Source organism: Sander vitreus, chromosome 21, assembly GCF_031162955.1.
Source record: "Sander vitreus isolate 19-12246 chromosome 21, sanVit1, whole genome shotgun sequence".
NCBI classification, from domain to species: domain Eukaryota; kingdom Metazoa; phylum Chordata; class Actinopteri; order Perciformes; family Percidae; genus Sander; species Sander vitreus.
The window spans coordinates 13559040-13583433 of record NC_135875.1 but is presented as its reverse complement, the minus strand read 5'-3'; the positions used below and the strand labels follow the sequence as shown (position 1 = coordinate 13583433).

Sequence of the window (24394 nt, the reverse complement as noted above, 5' to 3'; positions counted from 1 at the left end):
TACCAAATATGATGGTTTGTAATGACTACTACAAAGCTGAACAAAAGGCTAACGGGGTAACGCGCAGTGCCTGGATAAATACACTCCCATTGAAGTTGGCTGAGAAAGGTACTTATCCCCGCCAGGATTTGTATCCCCTGGCCGCGGGAGCGCGCGTGCACTCAGAGCGGAGTTTAACTGCTGCACTTCGAATTAACCTCTTAAATGGAACAAATAGCGCTGTGGAAGACTCGACAGGGTTTTCCGTAGTAACAAACAAGGATCTCATTTATCTACATAAATACGTCTATTTTTCTGTTACATTAAGGCGACGTGTGAATTATTTAATGCGTCGTTTAGTACTGTGGATTCATCGACAGTGTTTTCCAAAGTTCCATATTGACATGCACCATAGCTACATAGGCCGACTGATAGGCCTATCTATGAGTCATGCAGGTTTATGAACAATATTTTTTTCCTCGTTTAATATGGCTTTTCAATTAACCACTTTGTTCACCTGTCTGCCATATAAGTTACAGAGGGGATACAAAAAATATCAGGCCGTTTTTTCACCTGATATTTTGTGTATCCCCTCCCCTAACATGCAAAGGGTGTCCTGTCCTCATGTGTGTTATTTTCTGTCTTTACCAGGTCACAGTGAACAATCTGAGATAATATGGAGATGTCTGCTGTTTTCTAGCAATAGTTACAGAGGGGATACACATTATATCAGGACGTTTTTTACCTGATATAATGTGTATCCCCTCCCCTAACATGCAAAGTGTCTGTCCTGTCAATATGGAACTTTGGAAAACACTGTCGATTAATCCACAATAATAAACGACGCATTCAACAATTCACACGTCGCCTTAATGTAACAGACAAATAAACGTATTTATGTAGATAAATGAGACCCTTGTTGCCATGGAAAACCCTGTCGAGTCTTCCACGCCGCTATTTGTTCCATTTAAGAGGTGAATTTGAAGTGCAGCAGTTAAACTCCGCTCTGAGTGCACGCGCGCTCCCGCGGCCAGGGGATACAAATCCTGGCGGGGATAAGTACCTTGGCACGACAGCGGCAGTGCTGCAAAGGAAGCGTTTGGTGGAAACTCGTGTAGCGATCGATTGCTACTGTCTGATCTCTGTGATGTAAAGATGGATGCCTGCCGAAATAGGTAAATAAACACAATTAGCTAATTTGCGTGGCTGTGATTGCTGTATTCCTCGTATGTAGACTTTATATTGGGATACAAGTGTCGTTTTGAATCATTCGGGGTTTTTACGGGGTGTTGAGAGGCGAACAGCCGCAGTGCAGCAGCGGTGTTGGGTTCGGGGACAAGCCTCGCTGTGATCAAATGTAATTCTTCCACAGCAAAACCGTTCAGTCACTTACAAATGTGTTACATTGTTTCTGTTTCCTCAGCCTAGTCTGATACATTTTGGCATGTTTAGCTCGTAGCTGCTGTCGACTGGAGGATACCGCCTCTTGTAGCGTTAACCTCTTGGCATGTTCAGTTTCTCCAGCCTATTCATAGCCTCACTCTTTGTTTTCCTCAGCAAGGTTTTTGCTAAGCTACCCTTCATTAGACAGTAATGCTCGGAGCAGCAGGGTGGTGTGTTTGAAAATTAAGCTAACTGTGTCTGTTTATTGGGATTTTGCAGACAGTGCTGCAACACCAACGCTAACTTATTCTGCTTTGTGTTATTCGTAGGTTATAAACGTGGGAAGTAAGTCCCTGGCAGTGTTCAACGTGCAGTTGTAAGTAGCTGTATCACATTCAAGGCGTCAAATGTTGACCATGCACTGATTTACATGAATTGGTTAAACAGGATGTAATGCCACTGTGCTGCTAACAGTGTATTTCCCTCCTGCTGCAGCCCTGTTCTGGCCAATGCTTGCTGCCCTACAGCATGACCACAGCAGCGTCGGTTCATCTGGTAGTTCTGGCAAATGAAAATGGAGGAGGTTTCAATGTCCAGCCTGGACAACAGCAAGCTGGAGGTACATTAGACCAAGGCCACAGTATAATAGTAGTTCGAGCAGCCTTGGAAATGCACATCATACTGTACATCTGCAGACACTGTAGGATACACACAGACAGTGGCCTGACTTGTGTCTCTGTTTCCCCGGCCCTTCCCTGCCAGGGCCTAGCTCAGGACATCCTGTCTGACCTGGTGGAGGACGCATGCCTGGGTCTTTGCTTCGAGGTCCACCGGGCCGTCAAGCAGGGCTATTTTTTCCTTGATGACACAGACCAAGAAAGCATGAGGGACTTTGGTGAGCACAAAGTCTTCCTAGTCGCATAACTAAGAGTAGTGAACAAGTGAGTGTGTTTTCTTGCGTATCAATGAAACCAGATAATAATAAAAAGTCCAAAGAAAGCAATGATACATCAAGGCAAAAACATCTCTCTGTAAACCAATAGTCATTTTGTGTATTTTGACTTTCATGTAACTATATTATAAAGCAGAGATGTTTATTGCTTGCTTTAAATTTCCAGAAATCGTGGACCAGCCGGGATTGGATGTGTTCGGCCAGGTGTACAACCAGTGGAAAAACAAAGAGTGTGTATGTCCCAACTGCAGCCGAAGCATTGCTGCCTCACGCTTTGCCCCGCATCTGGAGAAATGCCTGGGGATGGGACGCAACAGCAGCCGTATAGCTAACCGCAGGTATGAGAGTAAAACAGCTAACCCCAGTGATATGTGTAGTATAGTATACTACTGATTTACACCTCTCCCTATGTAAGCTCAGTAAAAATCAGCCTCCTTCCTTCTATGAGCATTAAAAGTAAAATTTTATAATGCACATTTTTTTATTTAACCTTTATTTATCCAGGTTAGTAGATCGAGAACAAATTCTCATTTGCAGCGACGACCTGTCACATTCACACAGTTACACGGTACAACCGCAGTCTGATCCGCTGGCCACTGAGCAGCTCCACTGGAGCGTATGGGGTTAAGGGACTTGCTCAAGAGCACCTCAGTGGTGGTAATGAGGGAGGGGCAAGCGCTGCTCTTTCACTTTCCCCACCCAGATTTTAACCTTTCGGTCTGGGGATTGAACCAGCGACCTCCCGGTCACATGCTTACTTCTTTAACCTTTAGGCCACCACTGCCACATGTGCTGTATTTATGTTGTGTAGCTACACATACTGGAGAAGTTATGCTCTGTATATATGTATATATTACAAAATAGAATGATACAAAACATTATGAAATAGTTTTAGGTCAGAATGGATTTGTTTTATAAGCAGATTATTATTAACAGTGAGTCACTGTTGGTGTCATATCTTATTCCTCCCTTTTTTACAGAATAGTCACCAATAACAACACCAACAACAAGTCAGAGAGCGACCAAGAGGATAATGACGATGTCAATGACAATGACTGGTCTTATGGGGCAGAAAAGAAAGGTGATGTGCTAGTGCTACTTTTTAGCTTTTTTTTTAGTGATACTGAATGTTAATTGTTAATTTCAAATGAAGTTTGACATGTATGAAATTACTCAAATCTTGTTGTTTTTTTAATCTTGAAATGTAATGTCTTTCTTTTACAGCCAAGAAAAGGAAATCTGATAAGGTACTTTCATTTCCCCCAAAGATTAATATAACAGTCTTAAGGAGCATGACACTGTTTTATTATCCACAATCATTACTTTTATTATATAAACACATGTAGGATGTTAACTAATTATTCCTGATTTTTCTGAATTTTCTTTTTCCACCTAAGAATCCAAACTCACCCAGAAGATCCAAATCATTCAAGCATAATAAAAGCAGTAAGTGGAAATGAATCCTTGAACTTCTTGTTGATGTGTGCAGTTTGTACTTCGTGCGCAGTTTAAAAGAAACTGATCAATTTGTTGGCTAGTTATTTTTAACATACAAACCCCAATTCCAATGAAGTTGGGACGTTGTATAAAATGTAAATAAAAACAGAAGACAATGATTTGCCAGTCCTTTTCAACCTATATTCAATTGAAAACACTACAAAGACAAGATATTTAATGTTCAAACTGATAAACTTTTTAGTTTTTTTGCAAATATTAACTCATTTTGAATTTAATGCCTGCAACACGTTCCAAAAAAGCTGGGACAGGGGCATGTTTACCACTGTGTTACATCACCTTTCCTATTAACACTCAAAAAGCATTTAGGAACTGAGGACACTTAATTGTTGAAGCTTTGTAGGTGGAATTCTTTCCCATTCTTGCTTGATGTACGATTGCTCAACAGTCCGGGTTTCCGTTGTCAAATTCTGCGCATCATAATGCGGTACACATTTTTAATGGGAGACAGGTCTGGACTGCAGGCAGGCCAGTCTAGAACCTACACTCTTACTATGAAGCCACGCTGTTGTAACACGTGCAGAATGTGTCTTGGCATTGTCTTGCTGAAGTAAGCAGGGACGTCCCTTGTATTCTGTTTTTATTTACGTTTTACACAACGTCCCAACTTCATTGGAATTGGGGTTTGTATTAATGTTTTAACAAATATTGCTTAATATGGTTTAATTATTTGATTTTGGATTAAAGAAGTGAACCCACTTTGTCTCCATTAAATTCATGGCTAGATTAGGGCTTGGTTCATTCTGTCAATATTGTTTTGAATATCTGACTCTTGGCTATGCATCCCATACCAGATAATTACAATGATGATCAATGTAAGGCATTTACATTGATCATCACTGTAATTATCTGGTACAAGTGACTGAATGACATCCGGCCTTATGTTTATTCCCATAGGCATGATGGGTCAGAGACGTCGCATGGACAACCAGGAGAGCCCGCGCATGCTGATGAAAGATGAGGCATTCCCTCAATAACACACTCAGCCACAAACACATTCTCTCACCATCGTGTGTACACATACACAGAACGTGCACACACAGGAGGACCAGTAACACTTCACCATTGGTTCTTTATGTTGCAAAATCAATGGATGTCGATGCTATTGGTGACATTCAAGGCGTTTGCTGCTCTGCAGAAGCAGTCCAGACCTCTCACTGTATACTTGACAGATTCTTTTCACAAAATCATTGTACCAACACTCATTTTTTATTTTGTTTTAGTTATTTTGTCTCAGCAATTTTTGCTGGAGTCCGAAATAATGAATATCACCGTATACAATTACACTGCACAAAGGTAGATTGTGGTGTCATTCATTCAGCGGCCATACAGAGGCAGCTGTGTGCACATACAGTATGTTGTTGTTTTTTTTAATACAGAAATGATTAGTCATTAGGTGTCCTTTTTCCTCATCTTTTAAAATCTCATTCTTTGAAAAATAATGTCAAAGACAATCATTACTAATGGTTTGTCTTTTATTTTCACATTCACTGTGGGGCTCGTAGTTCTTCGGTTGGATCACAATACAGTGTTTGAGAGAGAAGCAACTCTCAGTTTTGTCATTCACCTGTGGAAATGTTCAGTAAATGAACCCCTAATTGTACACACAGGTATTTGCTGCAGACAGCAGGTTTGTTTTGTTTCATTTTTGGTGGATAGGTCGGCTTGTTTTCCAGCATTCAAAAAAATGTCTTTGTATCATGTGTTTACATTGTAAAGGGTTACATATATCTTTGGTGTGATGTGATAGTGTAAATATTCCAATAGTTGAATTGCTGCTATCATGGCTCAGTTTGTTTCATCTGTCTAGTATAATAAATGATTTGTTACCTGTCATTACATCTCGTGTTAACTTGAAACTGAAAAGGGTTTTGATATTAACCCTGCTCAAGTACTTACAGTTAAAGACCAAATGACCCACAGGTGATGCTGTTGATCAAATGAAGAGGTCTAGAAATGTTCCAGTTTTGATTATTTTAATACACTTACCATATGATACATTAAATGTTCCTTTGTGAAAGTTTATTTTTCATTGAAGTGCTCTGGTAGATCTTATTCTGTGGAAATTGAGACATAGTAAACACTGAAGTTCACACAGTTTGAGATTAAATCAAAAATGTTCTGCATTGAGTTCCCCAGAACAGAAAACTGCCAGGGAAGCCAGTTATGCTGCCTTCATGTGCTCCTCTTAAACTCCGACATCTGAGATTTTATGCATTTGTGTGTTGGGGATCCTTAATGCAGTCTATTGGTGGGCCCCAAGTCATACAACAAATAATTCATATAAGATATATCATATGATATAGACACTATCATCTAAATAATTTGAGATATGTTTTAAACAACCCATCCTTGAACAGCTATGTGTGATGTAATCATTGGTAAAAGATGTTAAATTGCTCAATATTTCACAAGAAAGCTTAGCACAGACAACCTGACCATCCCTCTACCAATCTGTATATAAAGCAGTTAAAACCAGTGATGAAATGTAAGGATTTCTGATCAGGATTGTGCTTTACTTGAGTATTTTAATTTTATAATACTTTATACTTTTACTGCACTACTACTGCACTAATAATTGACTTTTTACTCCATTACATTTATCCAGCAGCTGTAGTTACTTTGCAAATCATTGAAACAAAATATGATCAATAAAGTAATGATGCATTATTATAGTTTAAGCTACATTATCTTAATCAGTAGCCTATATAAAGAAGTTAAAATTAACTCCACTTTTACCAGCTGCAACAACATTGTGAGCCTTACACACTGGTGCATCAGTGTAATTATAATCAAATAATCTAATTTTCATTATTCTAAAATGGGCCATTCTGTATAATGAGTACTTTTCCTTTTGGTACTTGGTACTTGTACAATTTTAACTGCAAAACCTGTACTTGTAACAAAGTATTTCTACACTGGTATTGCTACATTTACTGAAGTAAAAGATCTTCCACCACTGGTTTAAACTACAGTCTATGGTTTAAACTAGCTCCACCTCAAGCAGCAACAACAATAGGCTGCTTACACATTAATGCATCAGTATTAACAATCTAATAATGTCATATATAATCTCAGTTATCAATATCAGTTAATTGTTATCAATAGCAATGTTATTATTAATTTATAATTATTACTAACCAGCCAAAGCATGCGGCTGCCCTAACGCCCAACCCCAGGCCCCCTTAAAATTCCCAGGTTTACATTTCAATTTGCACCACACTATGTGCGCTAGAATGTGGAACATCAACATTTCCAACATCTGTGAAGGCAGCATTTGGCATTGTGTGTAGGCAGTTGCAATACTACTTTACAGTTTGTCGTTAGGCACTCGTTATCATGTTTTTCATCAGCCTAAAAGTGAAATAGCTGCTAATTAGCAATGTAAATACATGAGAACAAGGGGAGGAGGTGACAAACAACAGAACAGCCACCGCTTGTCCAGAAAACAAGCAGTTGTAGGCAGAAGCAGATCCCGGAACTCGAAAAGAGCTAGCTAACATTAGCTAGCTTTTTGTGATGACAGTGTGCTTGCTGTCAAACCACAACCCGACCTCATTTAAAGTAACTGTAGTCAACTAAATCGCTGCTTCCGGACTTGTACCAGCGACGTTCATTTAGTAGCTTGCTAGACTCGTATTCGGACCGACATTTGATAAAAGTTTCCGTGACTTTTAACCACTTGTGGATCTAGAAGATGGCATCAAGAGGAGGTGGATTCATGAATCTGAATGTGAACCCCATGAATGTTGGGCATGCTGCGGGCATGAGGATGCCAGGTATGCCTCAACCTCCGGCGGGATACTCCCGGAGCATGAACAACTCTCCCCAGTACCAGGTTGGTTTCTTGCTTAATTTCTCTTTATTAAATAGGGACACTTACTGAGCTAAACTAAAGGTGAGGGTAACTTTATCTGTTAAGTGAATTTTACTGTGGCTTCTTAAAGTTTATGATGCCTTGGCTGCTTTTAACAGTACACGCAGTCCTAAATTTGGAGTAATACAAAAATAACGATTTGAAAACAGTCGCCTGACATATACAAGTATGAATAACCTTGAAGCTCATTATTCTTAAAATATCAAGGTGTGGACACTACTTCCGCATTTGAATAGGGTATGTAATTAACGTTACTTACTGCCAACAATACATTGAATGTAATATTATTAATATGGAATGTATAGTGGATTTATCATTGTGCACCTTAAGTATGCTTTTTGGATGTTTAATTATAATTAGTATCACCGATTAATTGTTTGTGCATGTGTGAAAGAATCACATGGCTGCCATCAGCCTCCTGTCAGTTAGCTCGAAAACAAAAGTGAGTTAATCATCTCCACCATCTGTCAGAGCTAAGCCTGCATACATTATCCCAGTTTTACCACCATCTGCAGCTTCATGTGGTCTGTAGTTAATACACAATATTACCGTTGTCTAATGTTTGTTCGTTAGAGCCATATGGGTTCAGATATTTGTTTTACTGTTAAAGGAGTGACCAAACAAAAAACCCAGCAGTGTTTAAAAAAGAAAATTCACATACATTGTTGATAAATCTACAATTTAGTTTAATATCAGACTATAACAGAATAATAACAAGTTAAAAGATTAGAACATCAAGAAAATATTCATTATACACACATACATACAACACACCTTTGGCTTTGGGTATACCTTTGGTTTTAGATATAATATCTAAACCATCACATTGGGAGCATATAATTGTAAACCAGCACTGCAGGGTGAAAATAACTGCAACTAAAGCATCTGCGTATACATGCTTATTTTAATAACCACAATTTTCTTTAAAAGGTCTGCAGAAAAATACTTGTTTTTTCAGTACTTGAACCTGAGATCATAGCTTCAGCTTCCCTTTTTTCTTTAGCGCCCAGGGATGCCACCCAACAGAGTCGGGGGCCCCATGGGGTCAATGGGGGGCCAGCTGCCTGGTCCTTCTTATGGTGGTGGGAACATGTCCATGCGGCAAGGCATGGGGCCTCCAAGCATGGACGCCTCTAGGAAACGGTTCCTTCATCTGCATCAACAGCAGCAGCAAGAGGCATTGGGAGGCCTAAGACGAGGGTAAACTGTGGAGAAGTGAAAGCGTTTGTGTGAGAGAAGGAGAAGAGAGGGCGAGGAATAATACCAAGGTTGATTGATCAAGACAGCCTGAGGCCAGATCAGGGAATGGTGCTGCCTGAGATTTAGACTTAAATAGAGCTGCAACTAACAGTTCTTTTCATTGTCCATTAATCTGTAGATTATTTTCTCCATTCAAGGTTTGGTCAACAAAATCAGAAAGAGTGAAAATGCAATTTTCTAATTGCTTGTTTTGTGTGGACAACAGTCTAAAACCAATACATTCCATTTATGATGATATAAAGCAGAGAAAAGCAGCAAATCCTCAAATTTGAGAAGGTAGAACCAGATTTTTTTTTTTAAATGTTACTTATTAAATAACTCAATTAACACAATTAAGATTGTTACCAATTAATTGATCGACTCAACAATTATAACAATAACAACTGCCAGGTCCCTTTTTACAGTAACAATGAATACAACAAACAATTCATTATTTTCTCGCAATACAATTGAAATGCTGCAACCTCTTTCATGCATCACTTTTTTTTCCAAACTTTGAGATACAAAACCTATTTGTCTGTCTTTGACTGACTAAAACAAACATTGGGTGTAAAGTCATGGCCAAGTCAAACAGATTTATTCATAACATTACTTTAAGGACCTTACTGGTAATGTTTTCCTCAGCCAGGACAAAACCTACAACAGTAAGCATGTGTACTTTAAATATTCTAAATGAACATAATTACATCCAGTGGGAATTGTTATTGAAGTTATAGTCCGTAGTCCAAACCTAAAACAATGTGTCTTGTCATTGAATTGTAAATATATCTTTTCATACATAACATCGTAGTAATCATATAGCGATTAAGATTCAGTGGCTAATTTTGTGTGCTGTGGCTCATTAACAATAAAACAACACCACTCTTCTTCAGGATGTGTTTTTCTCTCTGTGGTCTGTTACTGTGCTGTTAAAAACACAGCTCGGATCACACACACCCGAGGGTATAGGAGTATCTCATGACTGCTTTCAAAGCAGTTGACACGAGTGGGTATTTTTAACTTCAAACTGCTCAGTTATGCCATGCTCATAAATGTTTTGATCCATGATGTGAGGCGGCACTTAAAGTTTCATCCACAATGAACCTCTTGTCTTTAAAGCTTTGATCTCATAACAACATTCTCAGTATAGGAGGATTGGTGTGCCACAGTGCCAGAAGCAACCATCTAAAGTCTCATTAAAGAGCTAGGGAATTCAATTTAGTCATAATGAGGAGGAACAGTGCAATTCAATTAAAGAAACAAAGCCGCTTTTATGAAGTCAGTAGCGATGATGAGTCAGGGCCCAAGGCGCTCATTTGGGGGGAGTTAATGAAGACATAGCACTTTTTTTATTTATTTATTTTTTTACAAATAACTGATAATCAAATGAAGTGAGTTATATCTTTCTGTTAATCTGTGTGTGTGTGTGTGTGTGTGTGTGTGTGTGTGTGGTCAATTCCTTGTAAATTGGTGAATTAAGGTCACTCTTTAAAAAGGGCAAATGCTAAATGATGACACAACTCTGGCAACACAGTACAGTATGTCCTTGACTAAGTAATATATTTTAGCCATTAGATATTCTATATTTTAGAAAAAGCATATGGTTCATGTGGTCATTATGTATGTGCTTTTTTTTGGCAAAATAAACATATAGTACTTTGAAAATCATCTCATTTATTACCTTTTCTCTGTGACTTTAGGGCAAAAAGACGCAAGATGGCTGACAAGGTTCTCCCGCAGAGGGTAAGAAAGTTTTGACCCTCTGAATCATACTTCAGATGGATTCAGTTTGTTCACAGTCGGCTGTGTTCCCTTAATATTCATGTCATGCTGTTGGCTCTTTAGATCCGAGACCTGGTCCCAGAGTCCCAGGCCTACATGGATCTCTTGGCCTTTGAAAGGAAACTGGATCAGACCATCGCCCGAAAGCGTATGGAGATCCAGGAAGCCATCAAGAAGCCCATTATGGTATCTCTTCACGAGAGTGCATTATCAAATTATTATTACTTTTTTTTAACTTTCCGGTTTTATGAAATGCTGAAGAGTTTGATTTCATGAATATCTCAAGGATTATAACTATAGTAACTATACTATAACTGTATGTAACTGTATCGTTTGCACTGTCTTGATTGACCAATTTATGGCTGCCATGTTCTGTCCAAGGTCTGTCTTCACCAATCACCAAGTGCAGTTTAAAAGTCAAATTCCCAAATTAATCTTATTCAAATTTTTCATGGTTCATTTTTGTTTGAGAAACAGTTCTTGATATATCTGCTTGTTCATCTCTATGAAACAGCAAAAACGCAAGCTTAGGATCTACATTTCTAACACGTACACCCCCTGCAAGCCAGAGGGCGAGGAGGCAGAGAAGGTGTCCTCTTGGGAACTGAGAGTGGAGGGAAAACTTCTGGAGGAAGTAAGTGAACAACTTTCTTCATTCTAATCTTCGTGCTCTGTTTCGCCATCGTCCCAGTGTGGTCTGACTCCAAAGTATTTCAGTCTGTGTTATTGTGTTTCTGAAAACTTCAGTCACTCAGCTCTGGTTGGCCTGTGTCCTTGGCTCAGGCCATGCAACCAGATGTGTGTTTACAGCTTTCCCCACTCCACCCCACAACTCCTAACACACACAAGCTCATGTTCTCTTTTGAAACAAGGAATTGAAACCACTGGCCGTTACATACCATGAGCTGACAAGCCTCCCCTCCCTCCATCAATTCCAGTTCAACTCATTGTGTCATCTGGGGCCACATGAAGGAGGATCTTTTTTTCTCCTCTGGCTCATTTGGTTTAGGCATGCGTAGGAGTTTTACATGGAGTAACAGAAAAAGAAAAGCAATGTGAGGGAAGGAGTCATGTTGTGCAAACAGACTTTAACATTGCTTTGGAGAAGGCGGGGGTGCAACAGCTTTTTCTAGTTGTCTACAGTTTTGTGCTTCGCCATCCCCAATGTGGTCAGAGCTAAACATTGCGGCTGCACAGACTGACACGGCACGATAAGCCATAGATAACAATCTTGTTGCCTGTCTTTTCACACTGTTTCTGCATTTTTTTTGTTTCTAGCCTGGCAAGCAGAAGAAGAAGTTCTCATCTTTCTTCAAAAGCCTGGTGATTGAGCTCGATAAGGAGCTCTATGGACCTGACAACCATTTAGTAGAGGTATGACATCATTTTAAAGGCATTTGATGCATTTTAGGCACATGGAGACCAATATGTTCTGAGACTGCTATTGGTTCACTGGCCACTTTTTAGCATACTTTTAATCTGTAATCAATAAACATTTCGTGACTAAGTTCTTTCATATTTTTAAATGACATCAAAAAACATGTTTTGGCATGGTCAAAAGTCCATACATAACTGAGAGTCTCACACTCAAAAACAATAATGGAGCAAGTGGTGAAAGTATTTATGATGATAGATGCCTACGATGGTGGAAGGGGGGATTATTGAATGTACATATAACTTTATTCTGCTAACATATTTCAGTTTAGATTTAGTTTTAGCTCTAATTGAACTTGAAATTTGATCTCTTTACTTTATCTTTAGTGGCACAGAATGCCCACCACTCAGGAGACGGATGGTTTCCAGGTCAAAAGGCCCGGCGACGTGAATGTTAAATGCACCCTTCTGCTCATGCTCGACCACCAGGTACCACCCATTTGCTCAGTGACCATCTTGCAAACAGTCGTTTGCCTGGATGGTAATATATGCAACCACCACTTTCTTTACCCCAATTCTTTTTTTCAGCCTCCACAGTACAAACTGGACCCACGGTTGGCTCGTCTGCTGGGTGTGCACACACAGACGCGGGCCAGCATCATGCAAGCTCTTTGGCTCTACATCAAGAACAACAAGCTGCAGGATTGTCACGAAAAGGAGTACATCAACTGCAACCGCTATTTCAGACAGGTAATGGAATGTTCTTGAGGCTATGCCAAGCAGCAGAATGCTAGTTCACCACTTATGCATTTCCCAGTGTTACTTTGACATTGAAAAATTCTTTCAAAATCCTTTAGTATGTGTTTTATATCAAGAATAAATGTAGGCATACAATTACCTAATTTGTTTCGTAAATCACAAGGTACGTATTGCTAATTTGCAAAAACTAATTAGCAATACGTACTGCACTCCATGACTGTAAAGGATTTTCAGATGTGCACCTAATATACATTTATTATGTTAGGTTTCTCACTTTTTAAGGCTTGCGGAGAGATAAAATGGTAACAAAACTTTACGTTTTCTAACCAAATGCTGTTCAGATCTTCGGCTGTCCTCGAATGAGGTTCTCCGAGATTCCCATGAAACTGGCCGGCCTGCTGCAGCACCCTGACCCCATCATTATCAATCACATGATTAGGTAGCGGAGTGTGGATCATTATCCCTCTTTCTGTGTTCATACATGTGTTATGTGTGTGAGTGTTGAATTGCCAGTGTTGTCAGGATCTCATATCTAGAATCTTCCAAAGTGTTTCCAAAAGTATTTCCAAAGAAAAAGTGTTTGCTTACAAACTCTAATTTTCAACCACAATGTATTTATATGAGCTTTTCGTTTTATTTAGCTTTATGATTTGGGCCATAAATACTTATTCTCTGTCTGCATCAAGATCACTCTTGACTTGAATTCTGTTTTGCTGTCTGTGCATCTCCTCTGATCAGTGTGGACCCAACAGATCAGAAGAAGACAGCGTGCTATGACATTGATGTGGAGGTGGATGACCCACTGAAGGGCCAAATGAACGGTTTCCTGTCCTCTACAACCAACCAACAGGAAATTGCTGCACTGGAGATGAAGGCCAGTCAATCTCAAATGCCTGCACCTTGCTGGCTTTTGGATAAAAATACATCTTGTTTGTTTAAAATGTCTTACGTATTACTGTACTGGTTGTGTTCACTGCAGATCCATGAGACGATTGAGTACATCAACCAGCTGAAGACCGAGAGAGACTTCATGCTGAGCTTCAGCAATAAACCACAGGACTTCATCCAAGACTGGCTCAAGTCTCAGTGCAGAGATCTGAAGGTAAACATTTAATCCCACAACTAATGTACTGTACCTGTTTCTAAGAATCTAAACACATGAATTTCACGTTTGCCTGATTCGCATCGCGTTGAAAACACGTGCGGTGTGAACGCGCCATTATACTGCTGCTTCTTTTACACATAGTATTGCTCAGATGCATTATGTTTTCAAGTCTACCAACAACAGTTTGAGCTGTTTTGTTTTGTTTTTCAGTAAGGTTGTACTGTAGATATCTAATTGTATTCTTTCCTCCTCCACTTCTTTAAGCTTATATGGCTGTTGTATCATCACAAGTATCTTCATGACAACCCTGAGCAAATGTTTGTTTTTGTTCACATGTTTTGTGCAATCAGTTGTTTGCTTATTTATTCCAACATACTCAAATTACCGTAAATGGAGGGACTTTGATGCCTTGAACATTATTTTGGTATTTGAGAATGAAACAGTTTTCTGTATTCATGAATTTTTTTGTTCCTTGTGTTAATGCTAAAAAAAAATAAAAAATGTTTTTGTCAGTTGATGACAGATGTGACAGGAAACCCAGAGGAGGAGAGGAGGGCTGAGTTCTACCAGGCTCCCTGGGTACCAGAGGCAGTGGGCAGATACGTTTACTCCAAAGTAAGGAATTACCTAATGCACTGCTTAACAATGTGCATATTTCATAAATGCTTATTTGGTAAGGTGTAGATTATTATTAGTTTTAATAGGCACTAACAGTATCCCTTTGTTGTTCCAGGTGCAGCAGAGAAGACAAGAGTTGGAGCAGGTGCTGGGGATCCGACTCACCTAAAGACATATTCCAGAGATGTCACAGCCAGCTCAAGTCTACTCAATGAAAATTGGAATTTGCTTGAAAATAAATAAGCTAATGTTGCAGCTTAAATATTCACAAAGCCATCCTCACTGACATAGTATAATAAACCAGCTTCTAAGTGGGAAACCTATAAGATAATAGTTCTAAAATCAACAAAGTGTATGTGGGACCAAAGTGATGATTAACATGTCGCTAATAATATGTTTGCCTTGCATTGTCTGTCATTTTGAGCCTGTTCAAATAATCTTTGCCTTGTTTTGCAATGTGTTTTGTTTATGGTACAATATTCCTAAAACATTTTAAGCATTGGTGCTGACTAGATGTTTTTTACCATCACATTGTGTACTTATGTGAAAAGAGTCTGTTTACCTTCAAATTTGAAAGCCATAACCTTATATATATATATATGTATATATATATATGTATATATATGTATATATATATATGGAAAATATACCCATACTGAAAACATTTTATACAAGAAATATGTATATATTTTAATTTCAAATATATATTTAGAAAATAAGGATTATATTCTTTAAAAGAAAAATGTAGGAGTTCTTAAGGTGTCTCATTACTTGGAAAAGAACTAAAAACAATATGCCAACAATATTTTTTTATAGATCGGTGGATATGTCATTTGAAATGAAATATGTTTTGCTGTGTAAGAAAGCAGGATTTTCAGGACAGCTCTACTTTCGGAAAAGATTGAGCTTCTTGATTGAGTCCACTCTGTCCTGCTGTAATTCTGCAGCTCTTTTTTTGTACCTCTTGGATGTTTACATTCTGTTTTCGTTTTGTTATTGGGGTTGTTGGGGTTATTGTAATGTCAGAAAGAGGAATTGTGGCCGGCTGTTTGGACTGAAGGGTTCTTCCTGGAAGATCCATACCTCCTTAGAAAGTTAACTGATATTAATAAAATAGGAATGCAGTTGTAGTGTGTCAACTAAACAAAGCACCACATTTTTATGTAAAGTTTATAGTTTCACAAGTTAACCTTTCATTGAAATGCAATTTTTTTAAGGTTTTGTATGAAAGGGTTTTCTGACTTTTTTCAAACATTTCATGTTAACAGGTATAGTGCCAAAATTTGTTTTATGAAGAATGCACTTCACAAATAGTTTTTGTACAACCTCTTTGTAAAATGTTTGCATGTTTTGTATCAATCAAATGCCTTTTGTCTTTTATACATTTTGAGTATTTTTTACAATAAATATACTTACAAATGTTTGTTATTTCATGGTATACAAAAGAATGTATATAAAATGTTGCCCATTGTGTTATTAATATGATGGTGCTGGCATACTCATACCTTTTACAGTGCACCCTCAGCTCTCTGATAAAAGCTGGGCTCATGCCACGAGTGTGCATGTTAGGGCTGATTGAGGAGCTTAGGTGCCTGTGAGAGCCGCAGTCTAAACAGGTAGGGCTGGTCTTACCTGTCTAGGGTTAGGCCTACTCCTCAAATACCGGCCAACCCAAATACACAATGTACACTCTTCACAGATCTACGACTCCGTTTTTAAGGTGAAAATGGTACAAAGCACAGATGTGACCAAATCAGTTGATAAATGGTACATGTGTTTATATCATATACTATTAATATTAGACAATGGTTTGTATGCGTAAATTAAGCTTTGAATAACGTTAAGTTAGTAAAATAAGGTGTTAACGAAAACGGACTGAAAAAGACTGGAGGTGGCGATGTGCACATATATATATATATATATATGTATATATATGTACATATATATACGTATATATATATACGTATATATATATATATATATGTATATATATATATATGTATATATGTATATATATATATGTATATATATATACATATATATACGTATATATATATACGTATATATATATATATACGTATATGTCGCCGTTAAGTGTATACGTATATATATATGTATGTATATATATATATATATGTATCTGTACATATATATATACGTGTATATATATATGTACATATATATATACGTGTATATATATATACATATATATATATACATATATATATATATATATATATATATATATACATATATATACATATATATATATATATATATATACATATATATATATACATATATATATACATATATATATATATATATATATATATATATATATATATATATATGCGCACATCGCCACCTCCAGTCTTTTTCAGTCCCGTTTTAACCGTGTTTAAGTGTTGTCGCTTCTACGTTTTCGTTAACACCTTATTTTACTAACTTAACGTTATTCAAAGCTTAATTTACGCATACAAACCATTGTCTAATATTAATAGTCTATGATATAAACACATGTACCATTTATCAACTGATTTGGTCACATCTGTGCTTTATATATATACCCAAAGAAGAAGTCTTCCGGAAATACACCTCTCCTCAAGCGGAAGCAGAAAATTCCAAGATGGAGGTGGACGGAGCTGATCATGTAGGTGTATTTTTTTTTGACGTTTTGTTGCTTTTGTTGTTTTATTATTAAAGAAACGTTACTATTACGCTTTGAGTCGAATCGTTACCTTGAACCGCTTGTGACAATGAATATATGTGCGACTCTGCTGTAGCTAAATGGCGAAATGTCTCTTCATTCAAGATAAGTGTAGTATGCTGCCGGTTTGCTGTCTCATTGTCGCTAACCAAGCTAGCTAAGACTAAAGAACTGGCTAGCTCACTGCCACTGTACGTATAGCGTTAGCTTGAGCTAGCTAGCTACTCTGAATGACTGGCAGCAACAGTCGGCAAGGGTTTTTATTGTTACGTCGGACAGTTAGCTAGCTAAATAATCACAATTTACAATAACTAATAGTTTTAGGCTCACCAAGCGTTAGCTAGCTAAACTACCGCATCTAATGCTATGTCGGTGCGAGTTAGCTAACGCTAGCTAGCCAAATGTTAGTCAGCAGATTTAAACTAACGTTAGGTAAATTAGGTTAGGAAAGTCAGGTCTCGCAAACTTTTAGCCCACTGTATTAATTGTATTGCTACCGTGGCTCCGTGGTTAGCACAGCTGCTAACCCATCCTAATTAGTGAAGATGGTTTAAATGCACAGGTTACAATTCGTGTAACGTTATGTGTAAAAGGTACCGTTACTTGGCAAATAACGTTAAAGGATATATGATAAATACATTATGTTGCACATACGGGTTCTGGATAACGGTATTTGTGCTGTCCTCAAATACCTTAATTGAGTCAACACTTTAGCACAACAAACGTTAACCCGGCTTGTTGAGTCACTGTTCACATATGTTAATTATATATGCGTGGTTAATGTATTTGGCATAAAAAAATTTAGTCTTTCGATGAGGTAAACTCGAACAGCAGCAATTGATACATTGTTTGAATTGCTATGTAGCTAGCATAAAGTCTGGTCAGTTATATTGTCTGGTTCTAGCTTTTAAAATGTGAGGGTTTGTTGTTTTTTTGCTTTTTCATATTATAAATTGGAATTGTTGAAGGAAATACTGGGACTCTGATGGACATTTCCATATATTTTTTTACTTTTATCAGACCAAACGATTAACTGAAAACAGTATTCAACAGATGCATCTATATTAAAGTTATTTAAAATTTGATGATTATTTTCATTGACAGATGGAGATGGGGGAGAGTAAAGGTGGCTCAGGTCTCCGGCAGTACTACTTGTCTAAGATAGAAGAGTTACAGGTAAGAACATATCTGCAAACTTTTAGCCGTTGGTGTGACTTAAGGGTGATTTATGCTTCTGCGTTAAATCTACACTGTTGGTGTGTGGAGATACCGACCCCACGCCGTAGCCTACGTCGCTTGGCTGTGGCTTGGTAGCATTGCATTTCCCCCTACTCATTTCCGGGTTCTCCTTCTCCAAAAACAACATGCAATCAAGGAGAGGGTCAAATTTTCCTGCTACAGATTTCCCAACATGGTCAGAAAGCACAGGGAGACACTTTTGGCGGTTACCCACTGCTAGTATCAGCTCGGCTCGACTCGGCCGCGATGTCCCGTCCTCCCTTTTCCATTGTAGATTTAGTACCGCCTCATGGCGAGCGTGGCTGGTCGTTCTAGCGACTCCGCAGGAAACTGCCATGACCTATCGCGACACACACACAGAACGTCGAAGGTGTGTTTTTGATTCTCGGCATGTGGCTGTTGACACAGCCAGAAGACAAATTTTTGTTTCAAAAGAAGCTGGAGGCAGCAAAAAAACACCGCTGGCTAAACTATTTAAAAGTGGCGGGTTTGTTCAGGGCACCCCCGTCTGTCGTTAGCAATTATGACGCAGTGATTAGTGACATTCTCTCCGACCAATCAGTAGTCTGCAGGTTTTCACGTCACCTTTTGGTATCGCCTCAGCTCGCTTGGAACCTTGATGGAGGTGATACTAAAAAAAGTACCTGTTGGCAGGTACCAGGGACTTTTTTTCATAATGGAAAACCCAAGAAGTTGAGTCGAGCAGGTACCATGTAATGGAAAAACGCCATTTGTTTCTCCCACTATGCCTCTAGAGTCGCTACTCGCTCCGAAGGTAATCGCAGTCACTCTCTCACTCGCTCTACCACACACTCCCCACACACCAACGCACAAGTATAAACTTCAGGCCACTTACGTAGGCTATGGCGAAAGCTGCTTGGAGCCTCTGCAGAACCATAAATCACACTTTAGATTGCACAACTTCTGTTAGCCTGTCAATCCTGAACCGCTCTTTTTTTTTCTTTTTTTCTCTTGAATAGTTGACCGTAAATGACAAGAGCCAAAATCTCAGGCGACTGCAGGCACAGAGAAATGAGCTCAATGCCAAAGGTAAACTGTTCATCACTGCATCATCAGTTTGTTTTTAAATATTTCATTCTATCACATAGATCTGTACATAAACTCTCCCCATGGGTAAAAATATATTGTTCTATTTTTTGTCTCAGTGCGTCTCCTTCGTGAGGAGCTGCAGTTACTACAGGAGCAGGGGTCCTATGTAGGAGAAGTGGTTAGAGTCATGGACAAAAAGAAAGTGCTTGTCAAGGTATGCTGTGTACTTATACTTTGTACCAAACTATATTTTGAGTAGTAATTGAGTTTAAATTAACATCAATTATCTTCTCATCATTTTCAGGTCCATCCAGAAGGAAAATTTGTCGTGGATGTGGACAAGAACATTGACATCAATGATGTTAGTATTATAGTTGTTGTCATTTAATGGTTGCTAGTTGGAGTACTTGAATAGTTTTCCCACTGTTCTCTTTACAACAACAAAACCGAACACTTGCAAAACAAACATTATGCCTTTCACTTGTAACCACCATAGCACAAGACTGAATAGCAAATCAATTGAGCCATACTTGCTCCTCTGGAGGATTTCATGTCCGGAACAACCAAAACGTTAGTTTTCTTTAATAAATGATGTTGCAGCAAGAGCTGTGTGCAGGATTTTCTTTGTTCAAGTCCTTGTTTTTGTCCTGCACACCAGCACAGAAGAATTGTTTTCTTTAAATGTCAGGAAACCTAAAACCTGAAGTATTCTTACATTCCTTTATCATTTCTGCATTAGGTGACTCCCAATTGTCGCGTGGCTCTGCGTAACGACAGCTACACCCTGCACAAGATCTTGCCCAACAAGGTGGACCCCCTGGTATCCCTTATGATGGTGGAGAAGGTGCCAGACTCTACCTATGAAATGATTGGTGGCCTGGATAAGCAGATCAAGGAGATCAAGGAAGTGATTGAGCTGCCTGTCAAGCACCCAGAGCTGTTTGAGGCTTTAGGCATTGCACAGCCTAAGGTGGGTGATTTAAAGGAGAGCTGATATTGCACAAGAGCTGTATAATATATCTTAAAGGGGACAGTCCCCTTTTTGTTTTGCCTCCGTTGTAAGAAGGTCACAGAATAGGTTACACTACAAATACAAAAGTGTGCTCCTGAAGCTGATAGGGAGACATTTCTGCAAGACTGATATGGTGGTGACTAGTGCGGCACAATTAATCGAATTTTAATCACGATTTTGGCTTCCCACGATCAAATTCACGTGATCGAGCGATATTTAAAATGCTTCATTCTGTTCATAGAACCCTCTGTATCAAAGTTTTTGTTTTTTTTCCAAAGCTCCGTAAACCACTCTCTGATCACATGCCTCCGTGAGCCAATCAGAGTTGTTCCCTGCACCGCGCAGTTTAGTTTAGATGTAGACAGTCACAGACACGATAATTAATCGTGATCAATATATTGATCAAAATAACTGATTATCATTTTGGCCATAATCGTGCAGCCCTAGTGGCGACACTGGGCCTTTCAGATAACAGTGTCTAAAGCCACTCTGTATATTGTTGCTTTTGTAAAAAAAAGTTTATACACATTTTGAGATTAGTTCAGAGATTTCCGAAGGGTTGTTTAGAAAAAAAGAATTATCTTCTCAATCGTGTCATCTATAAAACTTTTTTTATTTTTATTTTTTTAAACTGTGCAAAAATGGCCATCACAATATCCTTAAGCCTGAGGTGATGTTTTCAAATGTCTTGTTTTGCCACCCAACAGTCCAAAACCCACAGATATTCAGTTAACAATGATATAAAACTGTTAAGGAGCAATTCAACACATTTTGAAAAACTGCAACCACAGACATTTTGTCATTGTTGCTTGAAGTGACTGAAACAAATTAATAGATGTATAAAATAGTTGCAGATTAATTTTCTGACATTGAAGTAATTGTTGCAGCTCTAGTCGTATGTTTTCTCCGTTTGTCAGTGTACGGGTGGTTTTCATTTCCGTTTTTTGCTTTGAATGTGTGCAGGGCGTGCTGCTGTACGGTCCCCCAGGTACAGGGAAGACCCTGCTGGCCAGAGCTGTGGCCCACCATACTGACTGTACCTTCATCAGGGTGTCCGGCTCTGAGCTGGTCCAGAAGTTCATTGGAGAGGGTGAGCTTATTTTAGTTTTATTTGATCAGGATCCCCATTAGCTAACGGCATGATGTCAGCTAGTCTTCCTGGGGTCCGACACACAAATCTCACACTTTAACATTTATATACATTGTATATATTCAAAACATTGCATTACATGCAAAAAGAAAATCCATCAGCAAACCGTTAGGCGCAACAAACAACAACAATCAACGGGCAAGACAAATCATTTAGCTCCGGTGTCTCTTCTTAATACTTTTATCAAATTAATTTCCATTCTTAATTTTTCAAAAACTAATTAAACCTCTCTGGTTGTATAAGCTTGATTCTTCCCCCTCTCTTGCGGCAGGGGCCCGCATGGTGCGTGAGCTGTTCGTCATGGCCAGAGAACATGCTCCCTCCATCATCTTCATGGACGAGATTGACTCCATCGGGTCGTCTCGCCTGGAGGGCGGATCGGGTGGTGACAGCGAGGTGCAGAGGACAATGCTGGAGCTGCTCAATCAGCTGGACGGCTTCGAGGCCACCAAGAACATCAAGGTAACACACACGTGAAATAGTTCACTGATCACATGGACTTTTCACATATTTATTGACTAATTGTGTTATGTATTATGTAAATTTTTTAGTGTTTAGTGGTTTTATAGTGTGTATAGGACAGCCCCTCCCTCACTTACAGTATGTTTCTTTGGTCGTACTTTGCTTAAACCCCCCGAGCAGTATATGAAAACATGAATTAGTTTTAAGCAGATATAAGGACATTTTTAACCACTTAGCATTCTGCCCCCTGTTTGTCTGAGGGGTGGGGGCAGAGGATGTTCAGGGTAGATAAAAGGTCAACAGTATATGCTACATAGAAGTGGTGTACTTCATCTGAAAGCTGGGAACCTGAAGATTAATTTGACATGTAGCTCCAGTAGTTTTTTTCATAAATACAAAATGAGTTAATTAAAATATATTGTGGTGTGTATAAGGGCATAGAACTTTAGTATGATGGCTATCCATCATGCTCACTTATGTCATGAGTTGTTGCAGCAATTTTTGGGTTGATACCATTTGTTACACCGATTAGTTGCTGAGTTTAACCATTTGAGAATTTAGCCTTTTCTAATTATGCAACTCCCAAGTTTAGGGACCCCAGTATGCAGAAATATTCAAATACACCAGTTTAGAATCGCCAAAACTGTACTGCATGAGAAACTGCATAGTGATCAGGGATTAGCATAAAGTGGGCATGTCTGTAAAGGGGAGACTCGTGGGTACCCATAGAACCCATTTTCATTTAGATATCTTGAGGTCAAGGGCTATGCCAGTTTTTCCTTCGCCAAAATGTAGTCCCCTTTTCCGACAAACTAGCATGTCATGGTTAGAACAAATGGATGCCTTAGCTCATCTAGTTTCTGATATGTGGTACCAATATCTTCACTTAAGTTGTAAAACGGAGCCCTCTACAGCCTCTGAAAGACCGCATGTCGGCCAAACCTGCCAGATAGTGTTTATGTTCAACAAGTGTAAATTATACTATGAAAACATTGTTATTGCCACTGTTATACTGTCCTTCATTCATCTGTTTATAGATAGACGTTAGTTGTTGTTGACAAATATATCAAATGACACTTAAAAATACCTTAATCTGCTTACAACTACATCAGTGTGTTTATAAACCATTTATTAAATGGTTATATATTGATTACAAATGCTTTAATATGGTTCTCACAATGCACAGTATTTTTTTTGTATACACTTTAATTATCAAAGTCCTAATTACTATATCAACTTGTTTAATTTTTTGAATTTGACTAAAAACAACTTTGTCTCTCAGGTCATTATGGCCACCAACCGTATTGACATCCTGGACTCGGCTCTGCTCAGGCCAGGAAGGATCGACCGAAAGATTGAGTTCCCCCCTCCAAATGAAGAGGTAGTCACTTGCACAGCCTACACAGTATATACGGAAACTTTTACATGCTGTGGGCCTTGTATTTGAGCACATCTTAATTCTGCACCGTTAGGCCCGTCTGGACATCCTGAAGATCCACTCCAGGAAGATGAACCTGACACGTGGCATTAATCTTAGGAAGATTGCAGAGCTGATGCCTGGAGCTTCTGGTGCTGAGGTCAAGGTACGATTGGCCCACTAAATGGTAGCAGTTGGGTGGTAAATGAAGGCATTTATTTCATTTTCTCGTGTGCGTATTTTTTAGGGTGTTTGCACAGAGGCAGGGATGTACGCTCTGAGAGAAAGGAGAGTTCACGTCAACCAGGAGGACTTTGAGATGGCTGTGGCAAAGGTTTGTGTAACTATTCTCTTTGCAGTGTTTCGCAGAAATTTTCAAAGCCCTTTCACCACTTGCATTGTCTCAAAGAAATTGAAACATGGAGCTCACATCCCCCTGTCCGTAATGAAGCCTTCGTATTTTTAATGTCTAGTTTAATACCTGTATAACAAATTGTTCTACTCATACCTGCCTCTTAAGACGGTTTTCTGTTCTCTTCACCAGGTGATGCAGAAAGACAGCGAGAAGAATATGTCGATCAAGAAGCTTTGGAAGTAAAAGGCCGTGTGTGCACACAATGCGACCACATATGTATATTTTTCTTCTTTTGTTTATGGTTTGTAATTGTCATTCTAGAGTAAATTGGTTTCCCCAAATACTGGAGGGTGCATGGATTTTATTTCTCAGTCTTCAAATAGTGCCAACAATTGCATGTTATTTAATACATTTAG

General features: G+C 38.7%; 3 protein-coding genes across 4 annotated transcripts; all 3 read left to right on the top strand.

Moving 5' to 3' along the window:
- The first annotated feature begins 1046 nt into the window (after window positions 1–1046).
- Window positions 1047–5665, top strand: atxn7l3b (ataxin 7 like 3b). 2 transcript variants are annotated; one of them, XM_078279798.1, is made up of 9 exons: window positions 1047–1154; window positions 1692–1738; window positions 1858–1981; window positions 2125–2257; window positions 2481–2652; window positions 3295–3395; window positions 3539–3561; window positions 3712–3760; window positions 4727–5665. In XM_078279798.1, exons 3-9 carry the CDS (start codon window positions 1931–1933, stop codon window positions 4804–4806), a joined length of 609 nt encoding a protein of 202 aa, XP_078135924.1. In that variant the 5' UTR covers window positions 1047–1154; window positions 1692–1738; window positions 1858–1930; the 3' UTR covers window positions 4807–5665. The 2 variants fall into 2 exon arrangements, with proteins under 2 accessions (XP_078135924.1, XP_078135926.1); XM_078279800.1 differs by lacking the exon at window positions 1047–1154 and adding an exon at window positions 1315–1336.
- Window positions 5666–7095: 1430 nt separating this feature from the next.
- smarcd2 (SWI/SNF related BAF chromatin remodeling complex subunit D2) lies at window positions 7096–16006 on the top strand. The gene is made up of 13 exons (XM_078279238.1): window positions 7096–7667; window positions 8710–8906; window positions 10646–10688; window positions 10791–10913; window positions 11242–11361; window positions 12006–12101; window positions 12489–12590; window positions 12690–12851; window positions 13202–13299; window positions 13599–13734; window positions 13840–13962; window positions 14479–14580; window positions 14699–16006. Exons 1-13 carry the CDS (start codon window positions 7527–7529, stop codon window positions 14750–14752), a joined length of 1497 nt encoding a protein of 498 aa, XP_078135364.1. The 5' UTR covers window positions 7096–7526; the 3' UTR covers window positions 14753–16006.
- Window positions 16007–17132: 1126 nt separating this feature from the next.
- psmc5 (proteasome 26S subunit, ATPase 5) lies at window positions 17133–24321 on the top strand. The gene is made up of 12 exons (XM_078279297.1): window positions 17133–17236; window positions 18398–18469; window positions 19513–19582; window positions 19699–19796; window positions 19887–19943; window positions 20322–20552; window positions 21558–21684; window positions 22016–22206; window positions 23489–23587; window positions 23679–23789; window positions 23871–23957; window positions 24168–24321. The coding sequence occupies exons 1-12, from the start codon at window positions 17213–17215 to the stop codon at window positions 24219–24221; spliced, it is 1221 nt and encodes a 406-aa protein (XP_078135423.1). The 5' UTR covers window positions 17133–17212; the 3' UTR covers window positions 24222–24321.
- The last annotated feature ends 73 nt before the right edge of the window (window positions 24322–24394 follow it).

Excerpts from the sequence above, each read along its gene's own strand:
- atxn7l3b (XM_078279798.1), top strand. The coding sequence starts at position 1,931 with ATGAAAATGGAGGAGGTTTCAATGTCCAGCCTGGACAACAGCAAGCTG. Across the intron at positions 3,562-3,711 it reads AGAAAAGGAAATCTGATAAG|AATCCAAACTCACCCAGAAG; the intron begins GTACTTTCATTT and ends TTTCCACCTAAG. Across the intron at positions 3,761-4,726 it reads ATTCAAGCATAATAAAAGCA|GCATGATGGGTCAGAGACGT; the intron begins GTAAGTGGAAAT and ends TTATTCCCATAG.
- smarcd2 (XM_078279238.1), top strand. The coding sequence starts at position 7,527 with ATGGCATCAAGAGGAGGTGGATTCATGAATCTGAATGTGAACCCCATG. Across the intron at positions 11,362-12,005 it reads AGGGAAAACTTCTGGAGGAA|CCTGGCAAGCAGAAGAAGAA; the intron begins GTAAGTGAACAA and ends TTTTGTTTCTAG. Across the intron at positions 13,735-13,839 it reads TTGCTGCACTGGAGATGAAG|ATCCATGAGACGATTGAGTA; the intron begins GCCAGTCAATCT and ends TGTTCACTGCAG.
- psmc5 (XM_078279297.1), top strand. The coding sequence starts at position 17,213 with ATGGAGGTGGACGGAGCTGATCAT. Across the intron at positions 20,553-21,557 it reads TAGGCATTGCACAGCCTAAG|GGCGTGCTGCTGTACGGTCC; the intron begins GTGGGTGATTTA and ends GAATGTGTGCAG. Across the intron at positions 22,207-23,488 it reads AGGCCACCAAGAACATCAAG|GTCATTATGGCCACCAACCG; the intron begins GTAACACACACG and ends TTTGTCTCTCAG.